Raw genomic sequence first — 19,939 nt, 5'->3', positions numbered from 1 at the left:
TGATGAAGAGCAAAACCCATTTGACAATTAAAAAAAGCCCAAAGCTTTATTTCTTAATTTTCTGTTTCTCATAAAATTAAATAACTGTCATGACGGAAAGCGAAGAACAGACACCATCGTCATGTCCCGTCACCATCACTTCAAGTGAAAAGGATAGGATGGAAGCAGGTGAAAGTCGGAGAGTAACTGAGGATGAAAGTATATCATCTGAAATGTCACAAAGGACTGATAATTCACTTGTAAAGGACACAACAGAGACATCAACTCTTGCCAACCCTCCAAGCCAGACAGAGGAATCCAACAGGATCCACAAAGCAGCAAACGATGAAACGACTACGGCTTTTGCATCCGGTGCTGTTAAGGATCGTTCTTCAATAAGCTTAGAAAACGCTAGCAAGGAGCTTGGACTTGAAAATCCAATCATCAATTTTTATAAAAATAAGAATATATTAATTACAGGAGTTACTGGATTTATTGGTAAAGCCATTCTATGGAAACTGCTTGACACACTCCGTGACGATATCGGCACTATTTTCCTTCTGATTCGGAGTGGGAATGTGAAGCGAAGTAAATTAGGACGGCCAGCCGACAGATTAAAAAGTGAAGTGATCAACAATAAGGTAAAAAACGCAATTCATTATATTATATTTTTACAGTAGCATATTCAACCACAGTTTTCAAAGGCTTTCCAAATATTAAGGCAAACCCTAGGGAAGGAAACGTTCGATATCATTGTCAAAAATAAATTAGTCCCTGTTTCAGGCGACCTGATTTCCCCTGATTTATCCATACCCAACGCAGATAAAGGGAATATCATTGAAAATGTCCAGATTGTCATACACTGTGCAGCCACACTACACTTTACGGAACGTTTGGATTTGAGCTTGGAGGTAAAGTAAGCAATTAAGGACAGTCTAGACTTCTAGTATTCCCACCATTCTGCAATAGACAAACACGTTAGGTACCTTACGGATGATGGATTTGGCGGATGAATGTAAAAGAATGGGTAAATAGCTCGCGCGTTTTCTTGCTTTGTATTGCCGTGGACTTTTGAGCTAATGGGGAATTGATTTTTAATTGATTTTTCCTTTTTAGAAAGCTTTATCCATTTGTCACCGGCTTATTTGGATTCGCACCTCCCTGATGGGCATATTCAAGAGAGAGTGTATCCTATGCCCTTGGGCGATCCCGAAGAATTGCTGTCGCAGATTATTGATTTAGAACTGCAAGATATACCGAAAATGACGGAGCGCATATTAGCTCACTACCCAAACACTTATACTTTCACCAAATCACTGACAGAGCACTTGATATTGAAGAGAGTGGACCTTAACAGAATAGAAGAGGTTCAAGGCGGTAAAGTACAGTGGCCTATCGCCATTGTCCGCGCTACTCAAGTAGGCGCTGGAGCATTTGAACCTTTACCAGGCTGGTTAGATGGCATCACCGGCGCGAATGGTACCGTTTTTTTAATGAGTAGAGGCATCCCAGCGCTACGTCCGGGCATGCATCATTCCCTCGCGGATATAGTACCGATAGATTACGCCGTTCGCATTATCCTCAGTGTAGGCGCCTTCATGCCGTCTCCAGGCTGCCACTTCATCTTGCCCTATAACGAACGCGTGAAGGAAGACGAACCACCCAAAGTAGCTTCCAACGTTACTTATTTTCCTTATTTCTATCAAATATCAGCTTGTGGCATCGATGAGACAACTTGGTATCATATATACGATTCAGTACGTTTCTACTGGCTTCGGAACGCGTCCTTATCAGCTTCATTCGGCGACAGCAGTGCTGCTGTCGCTGCTGCTGCTACGGCTGCTATTTCTCTTCCTCCAACGGAAAGCTATTTCGCTGCGAATCGAACAGTGATCAAACCAAAAATTTTCAGCAAGTATAGTGGCTTAACGCGCTCATTGAGTACAATGACCACCACCCTCAGTGGGAACCTTCACAACAAGTCTTCCGCTGCGAATGCCATTAGCCGTACATTAGAGGCCGCTTCACGAACGGTTGACGCTATGCAGCCATTCCTAGCACGTCATTGGGTCTTTGACCACGCCAATATCCGGACTCTTGAGCAAAAAACGAACAGTGACACACACTTCAACCTAAGAAGCTTCCGACATATGGATTGGCACACTTACATGGTGAATTTTGCTTATGGTATTCATTCTTATGTTATGCCCAATCCGCCTTTGAGCCTGAGAAATATAACAGTGCCAGAGGGATGGGCGTGTGCTCTTTATTTGCATCCAGGAGCCGCACAGCACTCGATCATAGATCAACAAATTGAATCTGTTGTCTTTAGTGCAAGTGATATTCGTAAGAGAACGGAAAGGATGGTGATCGGATTAATAGCGTCCCTAGAAAATGCTGGGTACAGTGCTTTGAAAAATAAGAAAAGAATGGAGCAATGGATCGATGATTTTGATGCCAGTTTGGATGACTGGTGTCACGATGATGCCAACCTATTGAAGAACATGGATGATATGAATCATCTAGGGCATTGGTTGAACACATCCTCATCGTTATCAACGGATACTTCCTATGAAGAACATATCCGTATCGAGGTGCTGAATGACATAAGAGTTGGGCAAAGCGTTAAACAAGTAGGGCATCCACCGCTCCATTTTTCCTTTTTTTTTTTTTTTTTTTTTTTTTTTTCTTCGAGCAAGGAGGCATCTGTTTTCTCTAATAAGAATTGCTTGCTTCTTTATAGATTGTTGAAAGTTCAGGAGTCCCACAGCATGTGGTCGTTGGGGAGGCACTTAAAATTTTTCAGCGCATGAAGGAGCGAACACGATTGCCTTATGTTTGGTCAGCAGGCGCTTTTTTAAATGTTCTGTTTAAGCGACTTTTTACTACCTTACGTATCAGTCGAGTAGATATTGCGCGCTTGAAGGAACATATCCGAGGGAAAAATGTAGTTTATGTTCCTGCATCGAAAACCATCATCGATCAGTTGATCATTTGGTATATATGCTTACGCTATAAGCTGCCAGTACCGGCTATTGTATGCGATGAAGGTTAGATTTATTCTTGTTCTCTATGTGAATCAACAGCTGCTGAAATGAGGGAATCATGATCGCCTCATGTCGTTTATCTACTTTATTATAGCATTGGCATTGCTGGGTCCGATTTCTGATATACTACGTATCGCTGGAACGCTCTTTGTGCGTCGCGATGTGCAAGCACGCTCTCCGCTTAATACTGCTGTAGCAGCTGCTTATATCAACGTTCTATTAAAGAAACACAGCGCCTTATCCATTACTATCGAAAGAGCGCGTTCTCGAACAGGTAGAATTCAACCTGCGTACCATGACGGAGTGTTGAATATGATTATAGAAGCTACTCATAGCTGCTGTCAACAGTATCTGCCCAAGGACGATGCAGCCCGCAACATAACAAACACTTACTCAGAGAGTCATGTTGATAAAGATACAGTATTAGTACCTGTCAATATTATTCATGAAAAAATTCCAGAATTGAAGACAATAGTAGATCAAATCCTTGATCAGAAACCACCTAATATAACCCCAGAAGCAGTCAATCACCCATCTGTTGATAATGCTTCTCCATTCAAAAACGCTTCCACGGAAAGTGGCCAGTATGGTCGCGTCTTTGTCGGATTTGGCGACGTCATCGACATTAGACAATCATTAGAAAGAAGAACAATACGTGAAGAAAATGATAACAAAAGACTTAGGTAGGAACACAAAACTTCTTCAACGCCATATCTCCGCCGCTATCGTGTGAAACACTCTACTGATCATCGCGGTTTTCATTTAGTACAATTCCTGTGAAGAATGAAAATGCTCTCGCTGATATACTAGTACATAAAATACAACGCAGCCAGCATAACGCCATGATCATCAGTCCCGTAACGCTTGTTGCGGCTACCCTGCTTTTTGGGCGCCTTTCAAATGGTATTACCTTTGGAAAGCTCTATCATCTTGTTTCCTGGCTTCATCAAGAACTACTCGAAAAGCAAGTGCCAGTGGATTGGCAACACGATGAAGACGTAGTCACAGTTGTTTCTTATGCTTTCAAGCTATTAGACGCTCAAGAACATGTTATTATTGATGATAAGCGTATCACTGATTATACTGTGATTCGATTGGTTGAGCATGCGGATAATATTATGAAATTATCATACATGTCAGGCCCATTGATTCAATTATTTCTTCCAGAAGCAATCTTTTCAGTGGTCTATCTTTCTGATCGTGGTAGGATAACAAAAGCTGACCTATTAGCTCAGTTCACTTTCTTGGTTCGACTCCTCAGACATGAATTTATTTATCCTTGGAGCAGAAAAGAGGTAAAGAAAAAAAAAAAAAAACCAGAAAACACTCTTTTGTTCACCTTCCCAACCGCCCTATTTCTCTATGGAAGACATTTGACTTCTTGTTGGAATCGTTCGTTGAAAGGCGTTTATTTGAAGTAGACGACGATGGACAGTATCAGAGATCGATTACCATGGAAAATAATGAAACGGAATATACCCAGATCTGGTTACTGGCGTCACTTATTTATCCCACGTTGGATGCTTACTGGATCACCTCTTGCTCTTTATCGGCTTTACGTGACTTACCATTTATGCCTCGCAAAACAGTACCTGTTCTCTCCCAGTGGATTGCAGCGCATTTGATCGCAGGACGGAGAACCATTTACCGCGAAGTGTTGTCCATAGAAGCGAGCCAGAATGCCATCGACAATTTTTTAGCCCTTGGATTCATAGATGCAGTTCATCCTAAAACAAAGCTTTCACCAGATGCGCAAATCCTCTTACTCGAATTGGGTATCACCACAAATGATGACTTGGTGATGGTATCGAGCAGAGATAAGGACAAAGACGAGAGCAATCACTCTAGTTTTACAGAGCAAGTATGTATCTGCTTTGACGCTACCGCTTTGTTATTATGATGATTTAACCGATGTACTACTGTCTTTTTGATAGCTGAAAGATGATTTAGATCTGCAAAATATCCTGACGGAACTGAACGATATTGCTTCTTTATGCCACAAAACCGAACAGTATAGATATACGGCTGATCATAGTGGGTTGCCGCACCATAACAATGCTCAAGTGTTCGAGAAATGCCAAAATCAAATTCGCTCTATTTTGAGAGCTGACGAAACCTATGCTTCTCAACGTGGAATGAAATTAAATAATGAAGAGGAACAAATGATTCAACTGGTTTACTCTCTCAAAACAGCATCTGAGATGCTTTCTAAAAGCAGACTGGATAAACGTTTCCGGAGAGTGTCTCAGGCCTATAATTTACAGAATTGATAAGCTTGGATTTCGGGATCTTTAGCATAACCTTAGCTTGACAATATACTCAAATTGACTACCTAACAATGAATTTGTATACTGTTAAAGAAAATAATGGCCATTGATCAATTGTAGACTCAGAAAACTTGCTACCCTAAGCTCAAATAAGACTTGCATTTTTTTGATTTTGTTAAATGACTAATAGCATAGTCTGGCATTCTATCAATCACATGTCGTTGAAGCAAATACGTACCTGAGGTGCATCACAAAGAGACATAACTATAAGTGCCCTCTAATTGGCTGGAATCCTGAATGTTACAAGGCATATCTTTAATTATCGTCTCATTGGTCAGACTTCTGAATGCAAATGACCACCAAGGTTTATAAACATCATAACAGACACTAACAATTTATGATATCAATACATCCCAACAAGGCAACGATTTTATAACAATAAAAATAAAAGCCTTCTTAATATCATTATTACAGGAGTAGAAGGGCAAGGAAAAGAGGTTTTTTTTTTATAGTTCTTTTCTACTCTCGTTAAAAGCATTCATAAGAAAAGTACTCTATTCTTTCATCCTTCTTGCTCTTTATGACTGTCTTCAATTCCGCTTTGACCATTCAAAAATCAGAGAAAGTGCTGTCTATTGCCTGCACTGTTGCTGCCATTTATCTAACTCTCGGCTGTGTTGAAAAACTTTTCGAAGGCAATACTAAGTTATCCGATGAGTTTGAGCTTATACCTTCGCCGCCAGGTGCTCATCGAAGTTCTGGTAAGTTTCGCATATTGTTTAGTCTGTCATCAGTTTCTCTACGTCATCTAAGCATTGAATAGGGCATGCTCATCAACTTGGTAGAAACCATGCTCACACTATTACAAACTGGCAGCAAGAGTTTGGCAGCATTATCCGTTTGAAGTTGAATTCAAAAGATTATATTTTTCTCAGTGATACAGCTGCGGTAAAAGATCTCTTTGAACAACAAAAGTTTTCGCAAACAAAAGAGAGGTACGCTAAAATTCTGATGAGAATGCTATTTAATCCACTCAAACGCTTCATTGATAGGGACACCGTTGTCTCCGCTAGTGACGATAAATGGGAAAAAATACGGAAACTTTATAATGCTGACCCTCTCTTCGGAATCGATGACATTTTAAAAAACGAAGCAGACCAATGTATCAACAAACTCATTGAAGGGACGGAGAGAATGAAAAACGTGGTTCCATTATGTTTTACGCGTTTGTATGCAATCAATGTCATTCTTACTTCCAAGCTTGGCATTCCTGGTGTAACAACTATAAAGGATCCTTTGTATAAAGAAATTGTCAAGACTGTTGTAACAAACTTACAACCTTTTTGGGAGACTCAAAAGACCCATAGTGATTCACATACTTTTTGTTCGTTTTTGAAAACAGCATTTGAGAAAAAGCAAGACTCAAAGCAGCTGTACGAAAGTAATGCTACAACGCTTAGTGGTCGCTTAATCAGTGCTGCTCGTAGAAGTCAACAGGACAATTTCATTCGAAGGCTAGATACTTATAAACTAAAAGTCAGTATCGCAGAAAGTGACATACAGATGTTTCTGAGTAAGTAGGATCACTCTCACAGAATAAGAAGGAAATGAAAGCAGGTTGAGTGGATGGTTATGCCAGCATGTATCCTTCAGAAGATAACACGTTATACATCAGATAGAATCATGACACATGGTGTTGAAAATATTGCAGTTGCTATCTCCTGGACTTACGCTATCTTATGCTGTCATCCAGAAGTGCAGACAAGGGTTGCTCTGGAAATCGATTGCTTTTGCATAAAGCACAATCGTCTTCCAAACTTTGAGGACCAAAGGGAATTACCGTACTATGTCGCTTTTCAGAAAGAATGTATGCGGTTTCGTCCACCAGAATATTTTACTGAACCGCGTCAAGCCTCCACAAATTGTAAGTGTTGATAAGATGAGCTCTTTAAATAACCATATTCTGTATATTTCTAAATCACTCTATCTATTTTAGTCATCTACAAGAACTATATTATCTCAAAAGGCACGACCATCGTTGTCAATATTCATGCAATGCATAACAATGAAAGAATCTTTCCAGAGCCTGAAAGATTTATGCCTGAAAGATTTTTCTCAAATAGAAATAAGAAGGCCGCTGTAGATCAACATGTTTTTGGTTGGGGAAGGCTGAAATGTCCCAGTATTGAAATGGTGGGTAGTAAGAAACATAGAAGTTTATAAAAACACTAACATTAATTAATTCATATAGGCAGAAAAGATGGTTTTCTATGCTGTAACAAGACTTATAGCAAAATGTATCATTGAACCTCAAGGATTGAAAGGTACTACAGAGTATCCTTCATTGGAGGTGAACCAACGTGGATCCTCTGCTGCACCTGCAGCATTTCAGATTCGTATTGTGAATCGTGAAAGCGTCTTGGATTGCTAATTAATCATTGTTCTTTCAAATAAAACAGTGTTTCATGAATAAGTTGTAACCTTTGTTTGCCGTTTGTCAAGTTTAATGGATATACGGGGCAATGAAGGATTCTCAAAAGCCAAAGTCAAAAAAGCTTTTATCAGTAGACTTAACAAAAAAAGATATGTTTATAATGCCGTTTAACTTACTAAGTGCGATCGGATACTATCTTCATACCATCTCCAAATTTAGGTAGGCTGATCATTGGTATTTTGCGGTATTTCATAATGGATAATTTTTAGTTCAACTTGATTAATAGCGTATCCGATCTAGTAAGGCTCTAATGTGGCATGCCAGTCATATCTCAGATCTGTTAATTCGTGTTAAACGAGAATCATATCACAATGTGCTAGACCTAGTTTTGATTGTTTTCTCATCAAAAAAAACAAACAAAAAAACCCTGCTCTTTTGCGGAGCGAAATGAAATTTGTGGAGAAATGAAAAGCCAAGGAGCTTTCCAAATACTATATGGACACAAGTAGCTAACTGCTAAGATAAAGATAGAGGCAATGCCAGCCAACAGACGTTTAGATGACGCAGCCAAGCAATACGAATGGCCATGGTACAACGATAATGTCAATACCAACTGCTAGATTTGATCTCCGTTAGCAGGGTAACTCTCGCAGCATCAGGCTCTAGCCCATGGTGTATTTTTCCATAATTGCAATCAAATGCATCTCTTGAAGAATTTCTTTGATTACATCGTAATAGGCGGTGGTTCTGGCGGTCTTGCTTCTGCACGTCGGGCCAGTAACATATATGGTGCTAAAGTAGCTCTTATTGAAGCCCAACAAAGATTAGGAGGAACATGTGTCAATGTTGGTTGCGTTCCCAAAAAAGTGATGTGGAACGCTGCTTCCGTAGCTGAAGCTTTGCGGGATGCTAAAGCATATGGTTTTGAGAGTAATATAAACGGCAAATTTAATTGGAGTTATTTCAAAGAAAAGCGAGATGGTTATGTTCGTCGTCTGAACGGTATATACGAGAAAAATTTAAGCAATGATGGAGTAGAGCACATTCAGGGCATGGCCTCTTTCAAAGATAAGAATACAGTCCAAATCTTGGGACCAAATGGAAAATATACCAATATACAGGCGAAGCATATATTGATAGCCACAGGTATTGAATAAACTGTATGGGTATGATATAGCATAAGTGCTAAAATATATTCAACAACCCTACTTTTCGAAAGGAGGACATCCTACAATACCTAATATACCAGGAGCTGACTTTGGCATCAACTCAGATGGCTTTTTCGACCTAGAACAGCAACCTCAAAATGCTGCTGTTATTGGCACTGGTTATATCGGCATTGAGTTGGCTGGTATTCTGAACGCTCTGGGCACTAGAACAACTATATTTTCGCGTACAGAGCATATTCTTCGAAACTTTGATAATATTATTCGTGAAAACTTATTGAAAGAAATGCAGTCCGCAGGTGTCCACTTCGTCTATAATGCCAGCGTCAAATCACTGATAAGAAAACACGACCAGTCTCTTACTACTGTTCAATATGAAGCAGATGGGTTAACTGGAGCGCAGCAGTTTGATACGGTTATTTGGGCTGTTGGCCGCTCACCAAATATGAAAGGGCTTCAATTGGAAAATGCAGCGATTAAGACAAGTGAGAAAGGATATATCCAAGTTGATGAATATCAAAATACTTCAACGGAGAATATATATGCACTGGGCGACGTTTGTGGAAAAGCAGAATTAACGCCTGGTACGTTTAATTCACCATTAACAATTCTACAATTGCTAATATGATCTCTTAGTCGCTATTGCTGCCGGTCGTAAATTGGCTGATCGTCTATTCGGCGGCAAGGAATACCGAAATGCAAAACTTGATTATAAGGATATACCTACAGTTGTCTTTTCGCACCCTACGGCCGGTACCATTGGATATACTGAAGACCAAGCTCGCGCTAAGTTTGGAAATGATAATATTAAGGTTTACAATAGCAAATTCGTCAACATGTATTTTGCTATGTTGGATCACAAGGAACCCACTGCGTATAAGCTTGTATGCTTGGGTCCAGAAGAGAAGATTGTTGGTGTTCATCTTTTCGGTCGTGGCAGCGATGAGATTCTACAAGGTTTTGGAGTTGCTGTACGTATGGGCGCCACAAAGGCTGATTTTGACGCCTGTGTTGCTATCCATCCTACCGCTGCTGAAGAGCTTGTAAGTGTATAATTTGAAACAGTCCATTCTACAGTTATTGATTTGATTTTCTAGGTGACCATGCGGTAATACTTGGTGATCAAAATGAGTGTTTTATGTGTGATTTTCCAACTTTAAAAAAAATGCCAAAATGACTGACGCTGGGAACAGTGGCCTTTTGCTTAGTTGTCCCTAACTTATTAACAGCAATAAATAAGAGAATTATTCCGAACACTATGTAGAGATTGAAAGAGATTACACTTTATATTGCTATTTTTGATCTTCCAAACGGCCATTACGCAAGTAATACGCTAGCTTTCAATGAGGATATAGTGTAAGATCACTAGATTTGATGACTTAACTGAGCTCTAAATGTGAAGGCCTAACATATATTGTGCCAACCTATTCATCTGGATAATTCATAACGTATAAACAATAATAGTAGCAATCATTTGACTCTCTTCTTGAACAATTGTACAAGCTGTATATTGTGCGGCGAGACTCAAAGAGAGGGCCTTAATTAAAGAAATCATATACCTCTTTGTGTAGATTTAATAGATCTGCTTCGTTTCACTGTTCAAACACTAACGGTATTTAGAAAGAGGATCCTCAATCTACTTGCTGCTATCCACCTAAATGAAAAAGAATTAGTGATCACATACCATGAAAAACAACCAAGTTCTTGTCTTAATGATTGGTAAAGGAAGATGAATGAGGGTTAGTAGAAAACAGTCCGTTCGAAGCGTTGATAATTATATTTCGTTACTCCCACCAAGTGAAATACAGACAACGATTGCAATAGCGGGAAAAGGTAGCCGATTGCATTAATAAAATAATAGTACCAATATATACATGAACTTGGTATCTATTGAAAGCATATTAGTCAGTAATGATCGACGGATTTGAGTTAGGTGTAACAGTGGCAAAGTATGTGGCAGCTGTACACTGAGCTCCAACAATGATTAAACATAAAATTGTTTGTGCCACAAAGAAGAAAGTGACCTAAAAAACGCGTAAAAAACGCTTAATTAAGCGCACTCTATGCCACCAATAAAACATGAAGAGCCAAATTACGAAATAGATTTACATACGTTATAGGATGAACTAAATCATTTATCTTACGTCAAGATAAAGAATTATACAATTATTTATAAGTACGCAATGAAATTTTAATGACTCGACTGGACTCTTTAGCTCTACTATTTTCGGTCCTGCTCTACTTCCCATCCTTTAATTTGTTGTAAAAAAGACAGAAGAATTTAACCTCTTCTTAAACGTAATACTATGGCTGTAAAATTGTATATGTGACAGTCATCAATGAGGATGCGAGTAAGCTTTGCATAAGAAAAAGGTTCTTATTGTCCTGAATTACGTTAAAAGAAACACATTTTGACACCGGGTATTGTGTGCATGATATTTTAATGTACTGCTTGCGATCAATGATTATCAATAATAATCATTTAAGTCAAAAAGTATACAATTAGTATTCATTGATGTTCGTAATTGCGATAGCTACATAAGCATCCATCAGTTGAACTTACATATTAGTAACTATTTAGACTTTAAAGAAGCTCCACAAGTGGGGCAGTGGTGTCCTTCAGGCGATAATGCTATTTTACGAATTTGATAGCACTCTTCAGTCCAGATATGGCCACAGAGAAGTCGAACGCTCATTTTTGCTTGGCATGGTGTACAAGGGTCACAGCAACGGCGAGTACATACGTGATTGCATTCTAGTACTTTGTCACATCTTACTGTACAGCGATATTCACTATGATCATACGGATGGCACTTCAAATTACACTGAAACGGCCTGTTAAGTAAAGCTTACATTCAAATAAGAAGACTAGATTATACTACCTTATGACCACATGGCAAGATTTCATCACACATTTCGGAGCAGCCCCCTTCCGGAACTTCCGAGAAATCAACTGGCCATTGTAATTCAGTTTTCCGTTGATGCTTTTGGCATTTTAATACAAGCTTTGTACCAATCATATGTTCTGGTTGATCCTCCAAATTCGCGACGATTTCATTCCAAAGGTCGCTTCTCTCACAGAGCAACCGTGCATTTCCCAGAATATATAAACCCTAAAAGTATATCGCGTTAGAACCTTCTACTACTATTAGCATCATAATTAACCTTACATGCTGCGCTCTAGATAAAGCTACACAAACACGATTTGCAGTTCTCAAAAACCCAATCTGTCCGTTCGAATTGCTGCGAACAAGTGACAAGATGATGATCTTATTCTCTTCACCTTGGTACCCATCGACACTGCTAACGTGTATCAAGTCTAGATCAATATCAGGGCGTCGTTCGTCACGCAGAGATCTTTTAATGAGCGATTTTTGTCCAGAGTACATAGTAATAATTGTTATGTCTTCTGCTTGGTAACCTTGAAGCATCAGGTAAACACATAGTTTAGCCGTAAATTTAGCTTCATGCTCGTTAACCTTAGAAGCTGATTCACTGATGGTTGTTTCTTCTTCATTATGTGCCAAAAAGAATAAAGATTGATCCATTCCACGAATGGGAGGATACGACAGTACTTGAGGATGATCTTTGAGCGGTGGATCTTTATATATAGGGTTGATTAACGTACGTATTTCAGGGCGCATACGCCGCTGATGAGAAAGACGGGTGAAAGGGAATTTGTTTATAACTAAGCGCTCAAATAAGGAAACACTTAAGTGATGATTTTCTGCCAATTCGTGCACTGCTGTCGACGGTCTCAACTGCTGATGATCACTATCGAATGGAAACAAGGTCAACAATACAGATTCTTATAGCAAATAGACAAGCAATATATTACCCAATAAGAATTAAATGCTCCAAGGAATTAGTCAACGCAGAGATAATATGAGATTCAAGCATTTCTGCGGCTTCTTCTACGACCATTACTTTAGGGCGGATCTCGGCTAGTAAATCGTGATACTTCGCCTATCAGAAAGTTAGTATTTTCAGAAAAATCAGATAATAAAAACTCTACCGTGAAATTGTAAATGTACTTACTGCCGCAGTACTGGTCATACCAACAACACGATGTTGTCGACATATTTTTGCTTCATGCGCTGCCATAACTTTACGGATTTCCTGCGACAATCCCAAATATCGCTGCATTAAATTGTTCAGTTTCAACTCTAAAGCCATATTTCTTTGATCGATCCAGACTTTATGGGCCTTCAAACGAGCAGGTAATGGCCATAAAGACACATCATCTTCTTTCATCCACCGTTCAAGAGAAATGTTGGTGATGCTCTCGTCTAATTCACTTTCGTTCACAGTATTACCGAATATATTAAAGTTGCCAGATTCAAGCATAGACATTGGCTTGACTTTCTGATAATTGATAATTTTTCTTTCGGGTCGTTCGCCTATAGCCACTTCAGTTTGCCTTATATATGCTTTGCCAATCTGTATAAAGTCATCCTTATATTCATTCGAGTCCGTATCGTCTCCTTGATAACCTCGCACCACATCTTGTAACTCTTCTTCTTCGATTATTTCTTTTTCATCTATAATATCATCGTAGATCAAACCTTTATCCTGCTCTAAAATGGTCTGTTTCAGCCGTTCCGCAATTGTAGACATATTTCTTTGATTGTCAACGTATTCGATTGCGTCTCGCAACCAGTATTCTATTGGATTGGTTTGCTTCTGCTTGTTTTCTGATATATGGTTGGGATTTCCACCTAACCAATCATTATTGATTGTATTTTTTTTGTTTCTTTTATTTTTGAACGATTTTGTGGGTTTGACTTTAGAAGGTGTCGGTTCAACAGAACTGATAACCCAATCGTCATCCGAATCATTACCGACAGTGTCAAAAGATTCATGTTCCCTTATCTCAGACGTCCCTTTTTCCCTCTCACCAACTCGTTTCAACGCCTCAATCTGACGAGGCCTCAACGCATTGATAGAGGCTACAAAGTCAATATCCACGCAAGGCTCTTCGTATAGTTCGACCAGCGTTTCCCGTATTTGTTTGGTGATTTCATCCCTGCTTCGATATAAACGACCGATACCACGAGGTCTTTCGTGTGTTTTCTTTAGTTCATACATGGTATGCTCTTTGAGCAGCTCTGATTTGGATCTTCCGCCAACTCTTACAATCTCGTCGCAGTGACTCAATATGTGCTCTAAAAATTGGTCCAGAGCTGTATTCATGGTGTTGTAAGTTAGCCTGGCATTTGCTTGGGATTTACGCTTTTAATGTTACGTACCATGATTTGTTTGGCATATACAAATAATTGGTCCAATTGAGCCATCAAAATTATTTAGAAGAACTCTCATGGCGTATGTACCCACGAAAGTCTTACCCGTTCCCGGAGGACCTGAAGCAATATATCTTAGCGATCAGTAATGAATGGCAATCTTTCATGATATACTTGTATTGTATACCTTGAACAATAGAGAGATTATGAGACAGAATAGTTTTAAGAGCATCCATTTGCGTCCTGTCCATGCCAATATTGTAAAACGGCCATTCTTGTGTGATATCGACAGGCCAACGTTCATACTGACTTCTTTTGTTCACATTTATATCATATATCCGTCTTCTGGCTGCATAGTGAGGAACCATAACATCGTTTGATAAATTGACAAGGTATTGTGAAAAAGGTAAATCCCCTGGTTTGATTTTTTTGAAAACATTCAGCACATGTCGATAGGCTTCAAAGTAACCATCAGTTGCTTCGATCATGACATAGGAGGTTTCTTCAAGAGATAAAGGATCTCCAAACCCAAGCGGTTGTTGCTCATTGTCTCTTTCCAGATATATATCAATCATGTACTCAAACCTACTAGGGCCTCTCATAGGTTCATCCTCTCTGTTAACTACTGTCGCAATTTTTAAATCCTGATCAAAATTATCCTTTGACAATAAAACCAAAGAACCAGGTAATAATCTTTTTGACTGTGTCCAATTCACTCTGACATAATATGGTAAACGGAAACTAATTCTGTACAGTGGCTGCCTACTACCAAATACAATGGCGTTTAAATGTACCTGAAGAAACCAGGTATAAGAGGCAAAATTGATACAATGATATACTTGTGCTCCGAACTTACATGCTCATAAAGACGATACGGCCTTTGAGCCGACAATCCTTCCATTGACAATGAAATGTCTTCTTTATCTTTCACAAGGTCGTAATCAGCCTTATACGCTTTTATAGCTTTTTGCAAAGGTATTAAGAAATCTTGTCTCATTAGTTCAAAGTGAGTGTAAAGGTATTGTTCAATGGAATCGTAAGAAGATTTCACTTTGTTGATGGGTATGTTCGGTAACGGGTCACGAAAGCTACGACCTTCATTTTCGTCTTCTTCTACTATAATATCATCAAAATCAGGTATTACTTCCTGTTGACGAAATGCAGTATAGTCAATCACTTCGCTGAATTGAGGGTCATCATCAACTTCAGAGTTTAAGCGAAATGTAGCTGTTGCACTCTTTGAACTGAATTTGTCAGTTGGCACAGCCTCAGTTTCCTCGAACGACCAAACACTTGCAGCATTAGGAGCTTCACCCCAGCCTTGCTGAGAGGTAGATCTCGAAGTTGTGGATGTGCGTGAAGACATGTAGTCAAATTTAGAGTGAGGTCTGGTCTTTCTTGCCACATCAAACTCATTTGTTAAGGAATTGAGTGTTGCATTGACGACAGCAGGTTTATTTGAGCTGTGAAGTAATTCAATAAATCAGTACGAGCCTACTGATACAACAGTTTTGTTTACAGTACAAAGCAGAGTCCCAATCTATATTCTCCCAGAGTTGACGCGACTTTTCTTTTCTCGAATTCATTGATTTTTTTAACGGCACGAAAGGGAAACAAAAAATCAATTTATGACAGTAAAGCATATCAATGGCCTTTAAGGCACATAGCGGAGCTTATTTATTTTTGAAGTCAGAGTATTTTTCTAAGATTTGTCTAGAGTGTGTAATTATTCATTGCAGAAATGGTAGTACCCAGCTTAGGAGTGTTGCCTTCACTGGCCAAGCTCGTCCAAAACTCGTCATCGATAACAAGGTTTTGATCTATGTCTGTAGGAAAGAATGCTGATATTAAGTTGTGTACTTCGTTCCATCCATCGTTACTAACAGATTGCGGATGACTTTCTGTCAACTGTTCGAAATAACTATCCGTGAAATACAGATGATCTGGTATTCCATCCAATTGTATTCCATCCACAATATTTGGACCGCACATTATCAAGTCAACATTATAGTCAATACTGGTGCTATCCGTAGGCGAATCCTGCAGGCTTGATATTGCTTTTCCAGTGTTTGTTTCCTTTTTGATATTGTATTCAAAATTGGGATATTTCAGCTTGTGTAGTCTTCTACACTCTATTGCTTGCTTAATATAGCTATCCTTGATGTCCTTATTAATGGATTTCCACATAGCACCCAAAAATTTGGATGCCTCACAATTGGTATACTTTGGAAATAAGGCTTTAAGCTTCCTTCTAAGGGCGTTGCTATATAAAATGAAGGCGTTCGTGGGCCGTTTGGTTTCGGATAATAGTGGTTCGACCAAATCATTCCACTCGTTAGAGTCTGTAGCTGCAGTACAATATTGTATAGAAAAGTTGTGAATTGCTTCGAGAATTTCGTTCCGGAGTATATACGCATCATTAGCCACTTCGAGACGGTCAGACTTTTTCTCGATCATTGAATACAAATCCTTTGAGCTTACAACAATGTTTGCTGGAAAGATTGTGATTAATGTGTTGTCCTCTGTATCAAAACTCAGTGATATTATATCTACTTGCAATTTTGTCGACATTAATTGCGTCTTTGGTTTTATCAGTCTTTTTCTTGCTGTGCAGTCTGTTCGATTGGAAGCTTTCATTTTGATTAGATTTCTTTAGAATTAAAGAGAGAAAGAAGCAGCAGGCTTGCTTCAGTCAGGTACTGTATTTAAGGAGAGCAAGCTTTCATTGGATGGTAGATCAATCTCGCATATTCATTATGTTATACAATGACAAGTCTCTAATTTCATTGTTCGTGACTCTTTGATATCGTCAAACGAGGGAATGATCAAAATGTACCTCTTACTACGAGAATGAAGGTTGAAGCGTCAGTAAGACTTTTCTATAATGCTCAATACACTGAGGTTGAATAAGTTGGGACACGTAACACTATTGGGTAACAAATGAAGAATATCAATTGTATTCTAACACCAGATATTACGGTGACCCTCGATTCTTATATGGAAATTGATTCTACCTACAACTAAGAGGAGAATTGACTCTTTTCAAGTTGATATGATATAAGAAAGACTCGACTCTGATCAAATAATAATATCGTAAACGATGGATCCGCATGAAGACAGAAGTCATCAAGCGAAGTTGCGAAAAAGAAGAACGGCTTTACTGATCCCTCTCCTTTTAGGAATAGAAATTTTAGCTCCGCCAGCCAGATGAGCAGGGACAGATAATGAAATGCATTCATTGTAGAAAACGACGTGTACAGTCCGGCCGGTGGATATTGTAATTGACGATTATATAAAAAATGGTTTTCGACTAATAGAAATATAATTTTTTAGACTTTTACAGAAAAAATTCAGCCCTACAAGGTCAACTTCAAAGCCTCTTCTTAAGGCGGCCGACTTAAAACTTACTAAAGGCGAGCAAACAACTTGTACGACATGATAAATAAGGTCATCTTAATTTTAAATGCACAATAGAATTACATATTTTCATTTGCTAAACAGGCTAAACTGCATAATTGTTTATCTGGCCATGATTACAGCTTTCTTAAAGAAGTAAACACTATTCGTCGTAATTCAATACTCTGCTAACAGTTTTCTCAACATCAACTGTTATTGATCTATTTCGCCCTTTGATCATTATATCTCTGACTTTATCCTATTTTTCAAATGAAATAGCTGAGAATGACAACAGCTCAAACCAAATAATCCACTTATATCGATCTTCAATAGTAATTGGGACGCTTGTATGGCGACGTTGGATGTGAACATACATCTTGAGGTTTGTTCCATTCAAAGATGTAGTCGAAAGTATCGAATACTTCGCATTCAATTGAATACATGCTGCTTCCCATTAGCTGACTGGTAAAAAATTGACGATTATTGTTTTCCCGCACCACCCTATCAATCATATCTAGACTTTCGACAAGTATCCGCGTCCTGAAATTTGTTCATACTCTCAGTGATTGAGTAAATGAGAAATAGCTGGGCTCAGAAGATAACTTGCCGAAGATGCGTTCATAAAGTCGGGAGCATAAGCTGCTCTTAATACCGATTCCAAAAGCAGTTCTCCTGTGAAAGTTTGATACGCATCTGGAAACATTTCGTTGAAAAAGTTTTTCTTCCTCACCTTGTAGTTAGTAAGACGTCTTTTGTTGGTTTTCTACTTTCTACGAAATCTTCGCTATTTGCCTTATCCAATTCTATCTGGAAGTCTTCTTTATAATCTATTTAAAAGGTAGAAGGTGAATACATACGATCTTTTTGAGATATTGGAACAGAACTTATTGCTCTTTTGGATAAGACAATTGTACGAACCTTTAGCTAATTGGCTTGCTACCCACAGTGTTTGCATATCGCTGTAAAGGATGACTTTAACAGAACTGAATGTACCAGATGCAGTCTGATAATGTTTGTTTACTTCTTTCGACTCGAGCTGTTTGATTTAAAGCTTTTCTTTCTAGTGGTCTCTGACTTTTTTGGCGGACATTGGACACTATGATTATGCAGGAAAAAAGAAGGACATGATATGAAGACCCTTGTATAAACATACAACGGTTTCTAAATAGGATTATAGAAGATTACAAGACAAGCTATAATTCACTATCCCATCATGGGTAGCTAAACATATCTCTAAAAAATATGCGACAATGCTATTGCCAAAGACTACCAAAGACACGTCTTAATCAACTACAGATTATCCTTAAATCATGCAATTGCCTAAATCCACGTAAAAAAGATTTATAAATATCTGAGTTAGACTTTGATTGATATACAATAAAACTGAAAGTGTCTAAAATAAATCAGATACAGTAGTAGTAGTAGTATAATGTTATTGAAAATCATTTCTGTAACGCAAACAGCAAAATGTTAAGATATTACACGTAGTGCTAAGGAAAATAATAGGGTATGAGCAAATAGGGTAAAGAAAGTTGATAATAAAGGTTTTACAGCCAGCTGCTAAATGTTGAAGTTATTGTTTTACTGGAAGAAGTAGCCTGATCTTTTTTTGGAAGCACATTTATCAGCCTTTGAACAGTTATTTCTTAATGAACATTCCATTATGCTTTGAATTCCGCTGCAAATATTGTTCCCTTCGTCAATTGTTACCTGTGGTGCGGATCCGTCAATCCGCCTTGTTTTGTAAAGCAGTGATTTCTGTTGTTGCTGTCGACGCATTCGTTTTTCATGAACTTCGTCTTGTTCTCTTTCAGTCATGACGGCCTTTCGATATTTTGTACCACCGCAGCATTTACCCCCATTCTCCTCTTTATTGATGCCTCCACAACAACCGTTCTTTCCTTTGTTAGCAGGTGAACAGGTGTCTTTGCTATGATTGCATTGGCATTTCGTACGTCCATCCCCTTCTTGCTCTCCCTCTTCAGCACTATTTTCCAGTAATGCTTCTTCAATTACCGTTTGTCGGCTTTTGTGGTCTTCCATTAGATTGCGAGAATGTTTTAAGTATTCTTTTTCTGTTAAGCTTGGTTTATCAAGAAGTACAAGCTTAATAAAATTACCAAAATCACAAGCGAGGCCCGAACCATCCAGGGGAATAATGTGACGCACAGTAGTAAATGGTAAATTCTCGCTTGCTTCAAGTAAACTGCCGTCTTCCTCATTATCGAAGGAAATACCCTCATCCAGCTCGAAGCGTTTTTCTGTACGAGTTTCTTCTATTCCAGAAGTACATGCATGGATCCGTCTGTGACGGAGCTGTTGATGAGGGTCTTTGCTAACATCATATTGTGCACTTGGTTTGAATAGGCTTAACAAGCTATGCTTCAATTGATGTGTCGAGTGTTGATCG

At 38.7% G+C, this 19,939-nt stretch overlaps 5 protein-coding genes across 5 annotated transcripts; 3 read left to right on the top strand and 2 right to left on the bottom strand.

Annotated features, from left to right (window-relative positions):
* Nucleotides 1–89: 89 nt before the first annotated feature.
* BDF20DRAFT_906492 (male sterility protein-domain-containing protein) lies at nucleotides 90–5,296 on the top strand (the record flags this gene model as incomplete). The annotated part of the gene is made up of 10 exons (XM_053083282.1): nucleotides 90–351; nucleotides 385–620; nucleotides 684–890; nucleotides 949–1,006; nucleotides 1,096–2,612; nucleotides 2,723–3,029; nucleotides 3,121–3,709; nucleotides 3,793–4,321; nucleotides 4,396–4,887; nucleotides 4,961–5,296. 10 exons carry the CDS (start codon nucleotides 90–92, stop codon nucleotides 5,294–5,296), a joined length of 4,533 nt encoding a protein of 1,510 aa, XP_052935779.1.
* Nucleotides 5,297–5,873: 577 nt separating this feature from the next.
* Nucleotides 5,874–7,724, top strand: BDF20DRAFT_913816 (cytochrome P450; the record flags this gene model as incomplete). Its single annotated transcript, XM_053084111.1, has 6 exons — nucleotides 5,874–6,054; nucleotides 6,117–6,288; nucleotides 6,346–6,866; nucleotides 6,969–7,217; nucleotides 7,290–7,486; nucleotides 7,545–7,724. The coding sequence occupies 6 exons, from the start codon at nucleotides 5,874–5,876 to the stop codon at nucleotides 7,722–7,724; spliced, it is 1,500 nt and encodes a 499-aa protein (XP_052935778.1).
* A 696-nt stretch (nucleotides 7,725–8,420) lies between these two features.
* Nucleotides 8,421–10,148, top strand: BDF20DRAFT_875179 (uncharacterized protein). Its single transcript, XM_053081305.1, has 4 exons — nucleotides 8,421–8,873; nucleotides 8,947–9,477; nucleotides 9,530–9,936; nucleotides 9,991–10,148. Exons 1-4 carry the CDS (start codon nucleotides 8,426–8,428, stop codon nucleotides 10,003–10,005), a joined length of 1,401 nt encoding a protein of 466 aa, XP_052935777.1. The 5' UTR covers nucleotides 8,421–8,425; the 3' UTR covers nucleotides 10,006–10,148.
* Nucleotides 10,149–11,012: 864 nt separating this feature from the next.
* On the bottom strand, nucleotides 11,013–15,759 carry BDF20DRAFT_875170 (RNA helicase). Its single transcript, XM_053081304.1, has 10 exons — nucleotides 15,658–15,759; nucleotides 14,990–15,596; nucleotides 14,321–14,927; nucleotides 14,143–14,253; nucleotides 12,932–14,076; nucleotides 12,732–12,859; nucleotides 12,064–12,667; nucleotides 11,776–12,006; nucleotides 11,457–11,718; nucleotides 11,013–11,341 (listed from the first exon to the last, which is right to left on the bottom strand). Exons 1-9 carry the CDS (start codon nucleotides 15,717–15,719, stop codon nucleotides 11,467–11,469), a joined length of 3,747 nt encoding a protein of 1,248 aa, XP_052935776.1. The 5' UTR covers nucleotides 15,720–15,759; the 3' UTR covers nucleotides 11,013–11,341; nucleotides 11,457–11,466.
* Nucleotides 15,760–15,821: 62 nt separating this feature from the next.
* On the bottom strand, nucleotides 15,822–16,631 carry BDF20DRAFT_875166 (high mobility group box domain-containing protein). Its single transcript, XM_053081303.1, has one exon. The coding sequence runs from the start codon at nucleotides 16,588–16,590 to the stop codon at nucleotides 15,847–15,849; it is 744 nt and encodes a 247-aa protein (XP_052935775.1). The 5' UTR covers nucleotides 16,591–16,631; the 3' UTR covers nucleotides 15,822–15,846.
* Nucleotides 16,632–19,939: the final 3,308 nt, after the last annotated feature.

The sequence above is a fragment of the Mycotypha africana genome (assembly GCF_025528875.1).
Source record: "Mycotypha africana strain NRRL 2978 chromosome Unknown BDF20scaffold_6, whole genome shotgun sequence".
NCBI classification, from domain to species: domain Eukaryota; kingdom Fungi; phylum Mucoromycota; class Mucoromycetes; order Mucorales; family Mycotyphaceae; genus Mycotypha; species Mycotypha africana.
The sequence above is the reverse complement of the archived record's forward strand: the minus strand, read 5'-3'. Positions and strand labels throughout refer to the sequence as shown.